Source organism: Rattus norvegicus, chromosome 9 (genome assembly GCF_021556685.1).
Source record: "Rattus norvegicus strain SHRSP/BbbUtx chromosome 9, alternate assembly SHRSP_T2T, whole genome shotgun sequence".
Taxonomy (NCBI): domain Eukaryota; kingdom Metazoa; phylum Chordata; class Mammalia; order Rodentia; family Muridae; genus Rattus; species Rattus norvegicus.
In genome coordinates, this window is record NC_141542.1 from 40,271,311 (window position 1) to 40,289,411 (window position 18,101).

The 18,101-nt window shown below is 39.7% G+C and overlaps 1 protein-coding gene across 39 annotated transcripts in view; it reads right to left on the minus strand.

Annotated features, from left to right (window-relative positions):
* The window catches only part of Rims1 (regulating synaptic membrane exocytosis 1), a 499,822-nt gene that overhangs the window by 412,418 nt on the left and 69,303 nt on the right, over positions 1-18,101 (minus strand). For 32 of the 39 annotated variants that reach the window (XR_015628955.1, NM_052829.4, NM_001398595.2 and 29 more), the window contains 1 exon segment: positions 5,731-5,811. The exons of the other annotated variants lie outside the window; for them this stretch is intronic. Coding sequence is in view for 30 of the 32 variants with exons in the window: in NM_052829.4 (NP_439894.2) it covers positions 5,731-5,811 (81 nt within the window). In the remaining 2 variants the exon portion in view is untranslated. 39 annotated transcript variants of the gene reach the window in all.

Sequence of the window (18,101 nt, forward strand, 5' to 3'; positions counted from 1 at the left end):
CAGAGAGAGAGAGAGAGAGAGAGAGAGAGAGAGAGAGAGAGAGAGAGATTACCTGGTGTTTATTTTTAGTTCATGGGGTTGGCTATTTTAAAAGTAGGTTAAATGTATACTACCACAATTTAATCTAAATGATTAAATTGGTTCTAGAACCATGTACATTGGTCCTCAGAAGTCTCTATGTTATGATTGAGTCTGCACAAAAGTTGCCGAAAATGCCATGCCCTTGAGATCTGCAGAAGTAAGCCTGTTAAAAGAGAACAGTAAAAAAAAAAAAAAAGAGAGAGAGAGAACAGTGATGGCAGCCTTCTCCTCACTTCAAGGCTGACTCATCTGACGTGTTGGAGAAAGAATGATGTGTGTGGCACACATGCTCGCATCAATGCAGATGGCACCTAGGAAGATCAAGGGGAGGATACAGATTGTCCTTACGCACAGGGTGGTTTCTTGAAGAGAGGTGGCAGAAAGGACAGTGGATGACCATGGGAGATTCTAAGACCACATAAATGGGGAATACTTCATCTCAGATCATACATCTAGGATAAGAAACATCCAATAAAAGGGTATATCAGGCCAGATTAAAGCTTACACTCACTCCTAAGAGTGACCTCAATACCAAATTAGAGAAAAATGTAGCACTTAGTCACAGGCTCTGGCAATGAGAGCATGTTTTAAATTATCCCAATACAGCTTGATGTTGTGACCAGCTACTCTGTCCTAGAAACTATATCCCAAATTCACCTAACTACTAAACTCGGAGTTCATATTAACTATCGCAAGCTCTTTAAGTCCTTCCCTTGCCAGACTAAAGCAAAATAAACAGACCTCTTCCTCTCTTCAACAGAACTGTAGAGTAGCAGTTACCGTGAGGTACCATACTTTATTAGACTATATAATTTCCTCCTCTTCAACTTGTGAAGTAACCCAAGAAACAAAATATTCATATTAATTATACCTACATATCTTCATCCTGAGGGGTAGTGGACATATGATTTAATTTGTTGAATCCTACTAGTATTTTGATGTGTTTGCTGATTTGAGTAAATGATAACTCATGGAGCATGCTTAAAATATGATTTGGCGATGTTTCGATAATATAGCGAAGGGATTTTTGAATAGTTTACAAAGCATTCAGAAATACCAATCGTGTCAATATGCACCTCTGTGGATCATGACTTCTAGGATGCATGAAGCATGCTCAGCAGTCTGCTTCCCGTGTACCTACCGAACACACTGACTCTCCCCAGCACATTCAGCACTCAGGAGAGTGTCTGGGAAAAGTCAGCCTCAAGCATCATCTTATGATCCTGGCTTCTCATTTCCTTCTCAGACCCCAAGCAACCACAGCATTTCCACCTGCTCATCACTTAGAACCGCTATGCCATTGCTAGTCACTTAGAACTGCTACACCATTGCTATCCATCACCTCTGTGTGGCCAAAGTCATGGTCCATTTCCAATCCATGCTGTTCTTTCCTGATTTTTGTAGTTCATGGGAAATGTTGAACTCCCCTCATGAATCTTTGCACTGCCTTGCTTCTGACCATATATTTTAGTTATTCCATGACTTCTCAGATAAGCTCAAAATATTCTTCCTTGTCCTATCTTTTTAAGGACTGCTTTATCCAAATCTCTCTCTCTCTCTCTCTCTCTCTCTCTCTCTCTCTCTCTCTCTCTCTCTCTCCCTCCCTCCCTCCCTCCCTCCCTTCCTCTCTCTTTCTCTCTCTCTCTGCTGTTTTTTTTCACCCAAAGAACCTTCCTGATGCCACCTATTTCCATACCTAACCAAGTGCATCAGACAGCCTCAACTGTACGTTAAATTTATAAAGCTGGATAGCATACAGACACCACAAAAAGCACTAACCCAAATGTCTACACTCACCATCACACTGGCCATCTCTCCTAGATTTGGTTTATCTCCTTACCTCAGTTTCCTGATCATTGTGTCCATCTATCATCCAAGCATGAATATGGCACCTCATAATGAATGAATAAATACGTTCGGGTGGCCAGAAAGCTCGATCCCCATGCACTAGCTTCTAGCTCTCAAAAGACTACTTCCAGGGTCTGCCCTTCTCCTCTAAGGCCTCCGCACCTCTCCAGTGCCTATACAAAGTCTATGGAGAGATTTGCCATTGTTTCTATTTATGTCATATTCAAATTCCATTTTTCTCCATAGCCAACCAGAGAAATGCAATTTCGTATATACATATATATGCATTTGATTATGCTGATCTAATTAAACTCCATCAGTAAAAGCCTCATAACTACATGTGATGGATATTAAAATGCATAGCTCTACTCATTTACCTTGAGTAATAACCCTGTCCTAAGATCCTAATCTGGAGTGGATTCTGATCATATTCTACTCTATTCCATTCAAACCTTCAGAAGAAGTTTTCTTCACTGATATTTGTCAATTTTTTTTCTGACCTATGAACAGAGTGATTCAACTTTTTTTCAACTCATTTATGGCCAAAACTGTCCTCGAAAATTCCCTCCTAACGTCCTTTCATCCATTCCACATATGGAGTGCTTAATTCACAAATATTGCCCTCTATGAAAGGTAAAAAGGAATAAGAAACCTGGTCTTTAAATTCTTCCATTTACCTAAGGAGAAGTCTACTTTCTTCATCAGAGAATTACAGTGAGAGGAAATAGACGATTAGAAAGTAGGTTTCAAGGAGCCTGTAACTGTTGCTTCATATCCAACAAAGCCAGAGACACCACTGATAACATGTTATTAGGTTCTACTTAAGTTATGACTGATTTCCAACTATAGGAGTATAAATAAATTTAATTAACATTAAAAAAGATGATAAAGAAAAATAGTGACGAATCATGCTTTCACTTACTATAGTGACCTTGAATCTTAGCACTGGGAAGTTTTAGAGGCAAACCCATTGCTGTGGGCTTGACACATAGTGTCATTCAGGACAACCAGGGCTATACTATCCTTGTCTCAATAATAAAGATGGGAGCAGTGTAGGGAAGGGGGAAAAAGTCTAAAGTCTTAATTAGAGATAACAATATTTGCTACTTTGTAACTAACATCCAAGTGAATGTGTAACTTGCACCCAGTGAATCCCATTGAAATGGAATTGTGCACTGCTGAGAGGAAGCTCATAATATAGTGACTGCTTTACCTGTTCACACCTAGGACCCAACCCCCCCAGCACCACAATGAATAGAGTGACCCCGGATGGCTCAGTGTGTCAACTGCTTGCTATGATAACAGGGATCTGAGTTCTGATCTCTAGCATCTACATAAAACAGAGTCAGCTGTGGGTTTCTGTCACTCCAGTGATAGAAGGCAGAGGCAGGATGCTCTGAGCTCCTTGTCCAGAAAGTCTAGCTAGTCTGGTTCAGTAAGAGACCTTGACTCAGATGAAAAAAAAATCCAGAAGATGGACATGGCCTGAGAAAATGACACAGTGGGTAGGTGTGCCTACCGCACAAGCATGAAAACCTGAGTTCAGATCCTTGACTCCTACATAAAAATGCCTGGCATGGCCACCATGTAACACCAGCATTAAAGGAGAGAGACAGGAAGATGATAGATTTCCTGGCTTGCCAACCTGGCATCTATTTTTTGAGACACCTAGTGTCAAGTGGATAGAGCTGAGATAGAGCAGGGAACACCACTGTCTCCCTTGGCATCTTCTTGTGCACACATACATACACACACAGACACACTTGTACTCACTCAAATGTGCATGTATGCACACACACACACACACACACACACACACACACACACACACCACAAAGAGACAGAAAGATAAGGTAGAGAGCACTAGTGACATTAAACTCTGACGCAGTTAAATATCTATACACACACACACACACACATGTACAACATGGACACTGGAAGTTATACACATAAAATAAAATAAAGCTATTTCAATGGTGGGGAGCCAAAATATTATAAATCAATATTAATTTTAAGAAATCAGATACTTCTTAAGACATCAGAGTAGATCAGAAGCTTTCTGGGAATTATCCAGACTAATTTCATCATAAGCAAATGTTCCATACAATAAGGGGATTTAATTTTTCAAAAAAATCTGTACATGGTGACACATGCCTGTCCCTCTACTGAGGAAGCTGAGGCAGGAGGATACCTTAAGCCTGGGATTTTTAGACAAGCCTGAATAACAGTGAGATTCCCATATCAAATATGAAATAAAATACTATATAATATGCATAAACAGTAATACATAAAGGAATTATGTGATATAACCACCTAGGGTCTTTATGAATTTTTGCATTCATTGAAGTAATTATAAATCATTTATACTATGGCAAAATCAAATTTGTTCCTTAGAAAATACAGATTATGCAGAAATTGTTATTCAAGTCTATTATTGAAATCAAATCTTTAACACATCCAGTAAATGTCCCAAACTTTGGTATAAAATGTTATATACTAATGTTTAAAATATTTACAACTCTTTGTTCTCATATATAACATGCCAAACATAAGCATTTCCATGGCCAAACCTTAGGAGAAAGCAGCAAGTAGAGATAACATCGAAAACACAAAATCTAATTTTCAATGTGGATTTTGATTAGGTAAGATGTATAGAGGTTTAAAATTCCGTAGAGTGTGACGGCTTATGTGATGCTCATAGAAGATTTATATCACCCTAAGAAAACATTAGTTCCTTTAAATTTTGTTTAATTTTTGTCATTGCTAATAAAAACTTGCCATAGAAATTGGCTAGTCAGAGAAATTTAATTCTCTCTTTAGAGCTTTCTCTTTTCTGCTTCGTCGCTTCACTTTGGCTTTGCATAAAAACATTTATCAGATAGCTGAAGAGATGTTAAGAAAATTCATCTAAAGACACATTTCTTCAAAGGTTTCTCCTGTAAACTTTGGAAAGAGACATTTCCCAGGAGTGAGTGGTTCACAGTAATGCTTCTTCTGCTAAGGAAGTTGCTGCTGAGTATGCATTTTTTAGGAAAATTTCATCTTGTCTTTAGGAGAATGCTTATACTCTGAAGATTGACTGCATCATCTGTGGCGTGCAGAATTCTAACATTATTTAATCTCCTTAAATGCCATGTGGGAAACTAAAAGTTATATATATATATATATATATATATATATATATATATATATATATATTCGGTGTCTTCTCCCACCCTTGATTGTTAACCTTTGGTTGGTCACATTTAATTATCCTTTTACCTACACCTAAGAAACAAAAATAATTATGAAAGTAGGTAGAAAACCCAATTTCATGTGGAAAATATGAAAACAATCCAATCTCTTAAGATCGTTATTGCCTTTAAACATGATAATATGAGGGTTAGGAGATAGACTACCTGTTCATTTCCTCTAGCCTCTGCTTGATACCCCATCTGCACACTCATGATTGATTTCTCACTTCTGAGAGTCTAAGGATCCATGTCCTGTGCATCCCCAAACCAATGGCAATAATAACTTAAAACCAAATTCAGAGTTTGTGATACTGTAAAAGCATTTCCCTCTCCTCTGGTCGGCTTCCTGCAATATGGCAGTAGAAACATCACTTAACAAAGACACCTTACTCCAGAGCTCCTGTTTACAGGTAATTTTATCTAACTGACTGGTAGCAGCTGTTCCATAACACATACAACAGAGACACTAGTATGTCTACTCCCACATGCAAAGTGATTAATAAATCTATAACCAATAATCTGGGTAAGAGGTGACATTTTCAGTCAATGAAACCAATGCCATACTTACAGTGGTGGTTGATGGGGCTGGCTTTCAGCATTTCTTGGTGTTTTGCAGGCAGCAGGCTTCGCCATGTCCCTGACAACACACCTGGGGCGCATGATAGACAGCACAATGCACTATTAATTATAAAAGGGTAGAGCATATCTGGACATTAAACACCGTACTGAAAACACAATCTAAAGGCAAGTCTTGGAGAGCCCATTAACCTTGGGCCTAAAAGGGCCCTGGACGTTGGTATTCTTTGACTTGCGTTTCCACAGGCTCAACTATACCCATATACATTTTATGCTGGCCTCGATATTTGATTTTCCTTTTAACATCAGTAAAATGATTGTCAGCAACTTTTCCCATAGCAGAAAAGCTATTTGAAAGCCTTGGCCTCCCCATGTGAAGACTTCTGAGAGCTTAAAAATAGGAACAGCTGCTGTGTTGACAGGTTAAAAATCAAGCAGAATTTTCTGTGGCTTTGACTGTCTCTCTAAAAGATACGGACTCTTACTGCCCATCATTAACCTACCACACAGGTCTTCCTGCCTATGCTGAAAGAGATCTGGGGTAGATGTTCCTCCATGCTACCAATGCTCTCTAAGCTGAGGAGGAGAAAGAGGTAAAGAACAGGTTCACATGGGAAGTGTGTATTTTCACATGTGTAATGATTCTTAAAAGCCTCTTTCTTTTAAGTCCTCCATGATAAAGTCAGTGCAGAAGGTAGTCAAGCGCCAGTGCTCCAAAGGGAAATGGGAGTTGACATTCTTACTACTGTCTTAATGGGGCTTAGGGTACCAAACATATCCACCGTCCAAAATCAGGAAAACACCTCCATTTGGCTCTACTTGAATGACTCATATACTTCATAAAGCTTCAAAGCAAATACAGCTCTAAATGGAGAGGCTTGGTTATAGTATAGAAGAAGCAGGGCATTATAGACTTATTAGATGTAAATGGCCTAAGGTTCTTGGGCCTGTACGCATGAGCCTGGCTCTTAAGAACTTTCTTGGAGATTTGGCTTACACTGCTCAAAATTAAAGCCAATTAATGTTATTCCAGAAGATCTCAGGTGAGGCAGTGGTAATAAACTGTTTGGTGAGAGGAAAAGCTGCAAGGCAAAGTTCTCCACTTCTGAAAGAAATCACACAGGTAGACACAGACACGGGCACAGAAATGTGCACACACAGACACACACTGTTCATTCCACCAGCAAGTCCACTCGGAAATCATTATGTCAACATGACGAGAGGAAAGAGAGGGAGCCATTCCAAACTCTCCATGTCCCTCCTCCTGGGATAAAGGCTAAATCTGCTGTTGCCGATGGCCAATAGATGGTCAGGCAGGTGAGGGCAATGAAGCCTCATGCTACTGTCACAGCCTCATGAAGAAGCTGTTCATGTATCAGTACTAAGACGACTTGCAGGAAGGTAGCTGTTCGAAGCCACCCATGAGGATTTCTCAGGCTCGAGACTTCAGTCTCACTTTTACAAGGTGTAGTGCCCAGCATCTGAAATTTCAGAGCACTGGGGGAAAAAATTTGCTGACAATTCTCACTCAGCCCAAAATAGCACACACAGCCTGGTTGAGCTACATGGGTTGGCTTCTGAAAATACCACCGAGTTGGAAATTTTTTCAAGAATTTGAGAATGAAAATTCTGCTTTTTTTCCTCTCTTAAGGATCAAGTATTTGTACAAAGCTTGGAAATTAATCTACCACATAAAGATCATTTTGTTCTTTGAAGTGACTATCTTCTAAGAATTGCAGATAGGCCAAACTTTTTTTTTTTTTTTTGTAACTGTAAGCCATGTCTTTGGAAGAAAGCTATTATCTAATCTCAAGACCCTGTGGTTTGGTTTTATACCAGTTGGCATATTTCTATATTTCTTCCATTTGCACTTGCTATACAAACTTACCAACAAAATGAAACGAAATAAAACAAACAGAAAAACCACCCTTGATCTGAATTTCTGAACTTTGAATCTTAAATCATAAGAAATAAGCACCCTGCCCCTCAAATACAGTCCGCTTAGGATTGATTTAAATATAGATATATACATTTTAAATTACTTCCTTGTTTATATTTGATATTGGAGATTGAATTTAGGCAAGCATTCCACTACTGCTGCATTCCAGCCTCCCCTTTTCACTAACTTGCCCAAGCTAGTCTTGAGCTCACTCTGTACTCTGTAAACCAGGTCTCAGACCTGTTCGTTACCTTAATGTCTCAACTTCGTACGTGGCAGGGATTAAAACCCTGGATTACTAAACAAGTTTTATTTAGACATAATTCAAAAAAAAACAAAAACGAAAACCAGACAACACCACCACATTCCCCATACCGATCTTTATCCCGAGGATATATGTTCCTTCAGTGGCTATAGATAGCTACCGAAACTGAGTTTTGAGGGAAGAAACAATTAGCTTTAGGTTGCTCATTATTTATCCAGTTTAAAGGGATTCTTAGTCATGGTAGCATATATCCCTACATTTTCTAATCTGAATTATTTCAGATAAAAACATCTTCTAAAGACAAAAGCGTGTGACAGGGCAAAAGAGTACGGAGGCTACTCCCTCTTGTATTCTTGCTGAGGCCATTTTGGGTTTAACTAGAATTTGACCTACTTGATGGTTAATCCCATGGAAAATCACCAAACTCTATTCTAGGAACCCAACGTCTGGATATTCTAGCTAACTTATCTTAGCTTCAGTTAAACTGCCTGTTTATGTAGTAACTCCTGCTAGCTAACCCCTTACCTTAGCTTCTGTTAAACTGCTTGCTTCTGCAAAGTTCCCTGCAGCTTCCAGTGAGATGCCAGATATGGATTTTCCCTGCAAAAACCCTGTACTATACCTACCTCATGAGCACTTGGGTATAGTCCCAGCTAACTGTAATGAAAATTATCAATGAACTGTGATTGAGTGACCATCTCTGGTGGGCTACTCATAACAAAATAAAAAAAATATGCTCTATATTCCAAAGAAGTCAAACTGAATACATAATTTTCTCAGAGGTTTCTGTTAGCCTATACAGATTAACATTTGTTTACAATTATAATTGAAATGTCTCTGTTTGTAGAGTTATAATCTTAATATTTTTGACAGTTATAATGTATAAAATTTGTTTAGCTCAAGAAATTTACATTATTCCCTACCCATTAGGTACATGCTAGTGATTAAGAGCCCTGCATCCTTTAAGAAACACAATAGTATTTCACTGTGTTAAAGGTCTCTCCAGGATTCACTTCCACTGAAATTCTGTATGATGTTCACTTCCAGGGACCTTTACAGTCTGAGCAAGAGTTCAAGTCCTCTGTGATGTCTTCAATTCCTGGATATAAAAATCACAGCTGGACTCTTACAGTCTTGTACTTGCATGTAAGTATTCCCTTATCTCTCAAGCATCACTGAAGTCTTATGCAAATGAGGCATTCTGAAGCTACCTCAGGGGAATGCTCCTCTTGACCCCACCCTTGGTTTTAGAACGATTGCAATCAATTCAGTGAGTGGCTGCCAACTGCCCACTCAACCACTTCTATCTGTCCATGCACATACACAGGGAGAGAAATTCACATTGCCACAAGCATGCGGATGAGACTACAGAAAGGCTTTCGCCTCTCCAAACAGGAAGGGAATGTGCTTCCAGATACTAGCATATGTGAATTAAAAATTCTGGATGCCTTCAAGAAACACAATTTACATAATCTGTTTCTCCCTTCCCCCCTTTCCCTCCTATTTATCTGCACCTACCCCTCCCCCATCCTCTCCCTCTTCCCCCGCCCCTTCTCCCTCCCCTTCTTTTGAGACTTTCCATTTGGAGGTCAGCAATCACTCCCCTCTATCAGGGCCTCTACATAAAAACTCCATCACTACTTTATAAAACTTTATCCAAATTTAAACTTTAAGTCATTCCACGTTTCATAGCTAACATTGGGGCAGCTACGCACCATGCTCTAAGCTGTTGCTAATAGGCTGTAGCTGTTGACATGTTTGCCTTTAGTCTCATGGGTTTCTTCTTATCATTAGTGAAGACAGCTGCAGTTAAACAGCACAGGAGAAATGATTGTGCATGTGCCAGCTTCCTGGGTGTTACCCATACTCGCCTTAAAGGCATAAGGATAGTTAAACTAGCCTAAGGATGAGAAAATGAAATATTTCAAACGCACAGTCATCTGATTTGCTGGCCAGTGAAAAGCAACGTGAGAGGCATTTTTTTTTTACTGCATTGCTCTCCTTCTCACCCTCGAAATATTTCAAGTTGTTCTCAACCACGTCATTTGCCACTAAGTACATAAAATATATGCAAATTTCCTGTCCCCAGGCCAGTGCTCCCTCCTTAACCCCAGTCATACATGTAATTGCCTCTCTATCACGGAACACCCTACAGGCTTCTACACGGCAACACCTCCTAAATGAACCTTCATCCTTCCAAACCCGACTCCCTGGTGGGCATCTCTATCTCTGTTCAAAGTGAAAATCTATCTCTAGCTGCTTGGTCTAAACACTGAACTTGACTCCTCTTTTCCCTACACTCTGTGTCTAATCTACCACACTGACTGTGTTTTCAAAACAGGTCTCCAGTCCGTTTTGAGACTGTGTCTCATCCCCCCTCTACAGAAACTGTTTTCAGTTTAATTCTGAGCACATGGTGTTTATCTGGAGGTCACAGGAAAACTTACTGGAGTCAGTTCTTTTCTTCTACCATGCATGTTGGGTAGGTCCCGAACATTTAACTTAGGTCATCAGGCTTGGAAGCAAGCACCTCTCCACATGGAGCCCTCTCTCGGACTCTAACCATGGACTTCTGGTAGATTGCTCAGTCTTTCCTCTTGTTCTGGTCTTTGAGTTTATTCTCAGCCCAGCAGCCAAGAGAATCTTATGAAAGATAAATCAGATAAGACACACCACTATCTACAATTCTACAGTGGCTTCCCAGCCTTTTTTATGGTAAAATGCAGTCTCTCTCTGATGTCTTCCAGCATCCGGTAACTCTGGGAGTTCACCCTCTCCTGTTTCTTCCCATGTGGCCATGTCTCCAATGCTCATGTTAGCGTCTGTGTGGAAGTCTTTAACTCTGCTTGGAGTACTCTCTCCCAAACTTGTATGACTAACCTATCATGACTTCATTCAAATGTTGGTCTTTGAAGTCTTCCACCATACTAAGTCTTCTCACCTCTACAATGTTCTACAGGGAGGATCGTCACACATTCCCAAATATCCACTGCATTCCCTAACTCTACAGAATCCACACATGCTTCCCACTGCTTAAAATAAGAGTTGGTCCATAGTAGAGAACTTTATTAATACATACCAAGAGCCTAGAATTTTCCGGATATACACCAGTCAACTGCCACACATTTGATAAAAAATTAAAAGCTATAGTCTTCAGGCTTACAAAACTAATTTAACATGGTAAAAGACATGATTCAGAAAACACAATAGATAACATATATTTTTAAATTATACCACCTTTCCGCAAAACACCTTCAATGTATAATGTATAGTGAATAGCATCGTGATTTGAATTTAACACCACTCTTTGTTTTATCTATATGGTTCTTTTTCTTAATAAAAAGGTATGTATTTCTCAGTAGATGATTTCATGAATGGAAATCTCCCTCTTCTTTCTCTCTCTCCATCTCTCTCCTCTCTTTAAGTGTGTGGTAGAGTGGGGTATTAAAGGATTCTAGGGGCTTTCACCAGCCTTACACCCACTGCCTGAGGTCAAGATTAGGCCAAGTCCAGCTTTCCGCCTCCGGTCAAGGCTAAGCCAAGTTCATTCTCCACTCACAGTTCTCAGGAGGAGTAGGGACATTCTTAAAGAACTGCAGAATATACTGACTGATAGTCACCTGACCCTCTGGTCCCAGATAGAGTACGGATGCTTGTCATATGCTTGCTAGCCAATAGATTCCAAGGTCAGTATGTTTAGTCAGTAAGTTTAAACTATAACATTGCTAATGTAACCTGTATTGCTAAAAAGTATAAAAACTGCTTTTTATAACCATTTGAGATTGCCTTCTAGTCACTCGACACAAGGAGCTGATGGAGGATTGACCCCGATGCCCTGGAAAATAAACCTCTTGCATTTGCATCGAACTCCGTTCTCAGGTCTCACTTGGTAGGGGCAGGAGGGGGGCGTGTTGGTGAGTCTTACAGTATATAGTCAAGTGATTAGTATCACTTATCTTCTGCAATCACTCTCCACTCTAGTGTTTGAGGTGTCTCTCAGTGATATTCAGTTACCCTGGCCAGGTGGCAATCCCCAGGGATCTTCCTATCTTAATGCCCCAGCCTTGGAATTAGAGGCTCAAACTGCCATGCCCATTGTTTTTTTCTTTTAATGTGGATTTAGGAGGTAGAAATTAGGTCTTCATGCTTGCATGTCATGCATTGAACCAACACAGCCATCTCTTCAGCCCATGAGGAGAGAAAAAAAAAACTCTTTTACCACTTTAAATATTTATACAATAACGTTTTATGAAATGAAACCTTAAAACTGCATATACGATTTTAAAATATCTTTTAGCGAAGCAAAGAATAATAATAATTTCTTGTCTCCTGGTTTTCCTACTCCGGGAGCTGAATTTCATGTTTAACATCATCACATATAAAACTATATGTGTTTCATCTTCCTATGGGTATATAGAGGTGCTACTTGATAGGAAATGAGGCTTAGAAAAAGAAGTAAATATCTGAGAAATAAAATTATATTTCTAGGCCTGGGAAGGTGGTTCAGAGGGTAAGCACTCACTACCAAGACTGAAGACCTGAAAAGTAGAAGAGAATTGTTGCCTTCAAGTGCTTCTCTGACTTCTGCTTGTAGGGCACATTATACCCACATTCCCTCTTGCACACATATAAGTGAACTAACAAATAACAATGTCTAAGATGATGATAAATGGCAAGTGTTGATACTCTATGAAGACCAGGATCTAGATCAAGTCACTGTCCTGTCCTGTAAGTCTGCAGTCCTTTGATGCTAAGGGTTTGTTTAAAAGGTGTGCAATGATTTCAAAGCCCTTCCAGTACCAGTAGTATGGGATACAGGTGTACTGTTAAAAGCTCTTCAAATATCATAGCAGTGTTGAGAGCAAAAGGTTATTAGCTGAAGTAGAAATACAGAATGACCTTAATACAATGGGAAATGTAAAATGTAGTATGTCGTGCAGCCTATCTGACTTAAAGATGTTTACAAAAATGCATCAAAAAAGATGAAGTTCAGTCACTTTAAGGAAGGATGCAATTGATAAAAATGACTTCAAATACTCTTTACAAAGGAGTCTTCAGAAATGATCTCATTTCCATTCACAAAACCTGAGAGGAAAAGCTTCAAAAACGCTGTCGTAAAACTCATTTTATATTAAGATTTGCATAATGATGTCGGTTCCACTGTGAACAAATGAATGTGACTTTTACCCATAAGAGATAGAGCTGAGAAAATTCTCCAGCAGGAAAAGAATGTGAATGCTGGGTTTTGAAAAGCCAGATGTATTAACCACAAACCATCAGGACCCCTTCTGCCACCAGTGTGTATTCTGGGAACTCTCAAAAGCTAGGTCAGGGGGATTTTTATCTTAAGAAAGGCACAAAGACAGGTGAAGCTGGTTTTTCAACCATCAGAAAGGAAAAAAAAAAAAACAGCTGGGCATCTTTCACAATGAGCGCTCCAGAGTGCTGGCCTTGCTCTGCAAAGGCCAAGAAATTGATATTCAGAAAAGTAGACAAAAGACTCCTGTAAAGGTGATTCACTATTGAGATTAATATAATATTTAAAATCTTCAAGAGTAAAACCTGTTTTCAAAGACAGTTGAGAGAAGAAAAGATCAAGAAACCAAGTCTCTCCTATGCTCCGCGATTTCACAGCCATCACAATTCCCTGAAGCTGTGTGTTGGAAACTGAACTCTGGTCCAATGAAAGAGCATCCAAGTCTCTGAAACAGTGAGCCTATTTGTATCCAATCTGCTATTTTATCCAATTTATTATCTTAACAAAATCAATTTATTTCCCCACTCAATGTTCTTGAAATATTATAGCCTTGGACAAATGTTATCCGGTGTCATTCACACTTATGTCCTATCATCTCATTTACATGTTCTTTCTAGTGCAAAGGCATTAGAATCAACTAAACCGAGGGAAGCATCAAATAAGGTGAGGCCCCAAGTCAGGTTTTGAGCAGAGAATAGAGAAGGATGGAGTGCCAATTTAATATCAGGGGGTTCATAAGAAAAAAAATTACAATATAATAATGGAGATGGTGAATGTTGATAATTTGTGGGGAATCTGCACTGAGAAAGAGGAAGTTAAAGAAGGGAGGCTTTGCTTTTTTGAAATATTTAAGACACATGTCTAGATGAGGTATCACAGGAAAGGAAGAAACTCAAGGTAGAAAATGGAGAAGGCTAAGTACTGGGCCCGATAAAGAAAGTGAGAAAAGACTTGAAGGGGAAGCCATGTTGCTGACATGGGAGGCAGGGACCTCACGGCAGAATCAGGTAATCATTTTTGCAAATGTGACCCTTGGATTGGACTAGAGCTTCCAAAACAATCCCCAAAGGACAACACTTGGTGAGATTCACTTCAGAAAGGTACTCGAGGGTACAATCATCTCCCCGTTGGCCCTCATAACTCTCATTACCTAGAGGTAGAACCTCTCCGTGTTCCAGAGGCTAAGGAAGACAGTTACAGGCTCTCTGTTCTGTGGGTACACACACTCTTCTTCCAGTTATGCTCCATCCAAAAAGTTTAATTTGCAGCACCCAACTCTGGAAAGCAGGAAGAATTAAGCCATTTCCTCCTTTGTTCGACATAAGAAAAATAACTTGTATCCTCGAAACCTCTGTATTTCCCGATGGCAGGTTCTCTCCCTCCACATGATTGCATAGCCACATTCAACAGTAGCTAATGTTACTGTTACTTCTCATTAACTATGTCTTCCTCAAGAACCAATTGTAGCTATTGAGGTAAGTCTACCTAGACCCTTCTTAGGAGGCTTTCTGGTCTTTTACAGACAGAAGGAAGTCGTTGAGTTTTTTTGTTTGTCTGCATGGTTGTTTTGTCAAGAAGAAAAAAAATCAGCTCAAAGTCACAATCTATGTTTTTTAAGAAAACAGCCCAGATTTTCTCTGGCAATCTAGGAAACACTCTGTACCTGGCGACTGGATTTGCTTTGTTCCTCCAGAAGCCATGGAACAGCATGCTTCTGTTTGAAGCACATTAGACTCCAGCGGCACAAAACCCAAGACCCTCCCATTCCTTTTCCCCTGAAACCCGCAGTACGGGAACCACAACCTGTCATGCCTACAGTTCCAGAGAATCTCTTCTCAAAGAAAACCACATAGATTTTTCACTTTTTATTGAATAAAAGAAAGTATACTGGTATAAAAATCAGACAGATATTGCAACAGTCTTAGGACTAACAGCAGTTATCTTTGAGGAAAAAGTTGTTGACAGCCATTAGTAGTTTAACTCAATCTGTACAGAGTTCTAACCTCACTCAGGGACAATTGACTTGCCTTGTGGTCCCAATGAGAATCCATGGTCTATACTGATGGCCTATCGCTCTTAAGCGACCCCCACTGAGCTGAAAATGTGAGGCTAGAAATGCAGCTTTCTCTGCAGTACCAACACTCTCAAAAAGAGCTGTACTTCTTAAAATTGTCTTCGATTATTTGAAAAAGAAAACCCAGCCACCTGAGAGGAATTTAGGCTTGAAAGCTGAACAAGAGTATAATCAGAAAAAGTTAATAATACTAGCGACATTCTTGAGGGTTTCCAGTGAAGCTGTAGGGCATAACACTCATCTCTTCAGCCAAATAATCTAATCAGACGTGTTGGGTGTTTTGTGAGTTTAAAAAAAAATGACAATGATATTCAAGTTACAAATCGGCTTGTGAAATGCTACAACTCCTCCCTAGGAGGACAACTGTTTGAAACGACACGATACCTGTGACATGTTTTCCATTGTCAATTAGGTTTTAGGAATTGCCACTAAATTTATTTGGGGTTTTGCTGTTTTACTTGGTTTTTTTTTTTTGGTTTTTGTTTGTCTGTTGTTTTGATGGGGGGTGTTTGTTTCACAGAGAGTCACATTGAGTCTAGGCTGGCCTCAAGATCACTAGGACTTAAACTTCCAATCCTATAGCAATTATATCCTATAGAATTATATATAGATGCACATAACTGCACTTGTTTGGAACAGTGCTGGGGATTGAACCTAGTGCCTCAGACATGCTAGGCTAGTACGCTCCCGACTGAGTTACACTCGAAAATCAATAGCTATAATTATAGCCGAGAATTTCAAGTTACAGGCACTAATGTTTGGTAGACGTTGCTTGCCATGTCTAAATGCAAGAACACAAGGCAGTAGTTGTACAATGGTTTACAACAGTCTCGGTGCTTATGCTAAAACTATATAGTCCAATAGTAGAAACAACAAAAACGGGTAGCAGTAAAGGAAAGCTCTGGCGTTATTTCACAATTTTTCTGCTTTTTTTTTTCTTTTCTTTTTTTTTTTTTTTTGGAGCTGGGGACCGAACCCAGGGCCTTGCGCTTGCTAGGCAAGCGCTCTACCACTGAGCTAAACCCCCAACCCCAACTTTTCTGCTTTTTAGATAACGATGTTAGGGTAGGTCTATGGATCTGAGCCTTTTCTCTAGTAGGCATTCGTTCTCTCATCTGGGAGCCACAAAACTAATAAACAGCTACTGAGAGAGTCCACAATGGTTCCTTGGTGGGGTTTCTGGGTGTTTTAAATAGATAAAGTGAGCTGGGAAAATGAAATTTACAAAGGCATTAATAAAATATTTCAGTCATTACTTTCAATTAATGCTAAGTAATTTTCCAACAGAATTCACCTGCCTTGAGAATTAAAGAGTTAATGGAGCCCATCAAATAAGAATGTGTGTTGTACTGTGTACTGTGTGTAAATGCATTAGTGCCTTGAAAGAAATAGACAGTATTCATTTGTTGTAAATAAATGATAATTTAATATGTCAAGAGACCATAATGCCTCTTTTACCTGAAATATGATAAAAGGACAAAACAATTCAATTTGACACTTTGGTAGCAACTCCAATACTTGAATATAATTGCTTTTTTGTGTTATGTTTTTGTGCTTAGAAGAAAGGCAAATAAATATTGCAATATTTTTGCCACCCTTTCCATCCGCACTGATGAAGTTGTAACTAGTCACTTAGGAAATATCCATTATCATTCCTAAGGGTGATGAAATGCCTAGGAAATAAGATTTCTCAAACCCACGGGGACGGAGGCACAGCCTCCAGGCTCTCTGCTCTTCCTTGATCTAGCGGGACCATCATGTCAGCTGAGTTGCAGAGGTTACCCCTCATCTCTCAGGTATCAAACCGGCATCTACCCAGAACTTGACTAGGAATGAAGCATGACCAATCAAAATGGAACAAAGGGCACCAAGAGGTAAGAACCACAGGATCCGAGGGTTTGCTATGAAACTGTGTCCTCTTGGAAAGTCAGAAGTTCCCCCCATAAAGCCTCATTAACATGACTGCCTGAGCATGAGCTAAACAAAGACCAGAGGCAAGGCAGTGTGGATAGGGGAAAGAGCAGGAGGTCTCAACTCTGCACAAAGAACCACAGGCAACTAAGGAATGCTGAGAGTGGGGGAAATGGTCTCCCTGCCATTGGGTTACCTAATGCCAAATGGTCAGCCCTGAAAACAAAACACAAGCAAACATTTTACAGACTGAGCCCTTTGCATTCATATGTTTAGGCATATGCATGTGTATATGAATATGCATGTAGCAAAAACTGATGTGGGGGAAAGGTTGTGAATTTAAAGGAAATCAAGGAGGGCTACACAGGCATTTGGAGGGACAAAAGGGAAGGGAGAAATGATGTAATCATATCATAACCTCAAAAAGATGAAAGGAAATAACTGTTTATCTTAGCTATCCCCGTCTGACCCTCTCCTACACCTCCCAAGTTCTTCAGGTCACTCCATGGAGTCACTGGTTATCAGAACACAGTCCAAGAATGGAGTCCTGCAAGGAGATTTCTTAGTGCCCGTGAGAAGACTCTGAAAACAAGACAAGAGTCTTGTGACCTCAGTTTCTTCAAAACAGAGAATTGTTCTTGGAATGTGTTTCTGTGTCCCTCCCAGGCCTAGTGGTTAGGAGTGAGTTCACTTCAGGTTTGTCATTACAACTGGCTATTGTTACTGCTTTATATGCCTCTGTGGAAAAACATGATTGTGTGAAATGTGGCTTATCTGACAAGTATGGCTTGCCCTACGGTTGTACACTTTAAGAGTGTGACTACTCTTAATCTTCAGTGTGTAAGCTGTCTGAGGCTCTGAATAAAGTTGGCTATTGCGTGAGACTTCAGTCCATCTCATTTATCGGGTCCATTCTG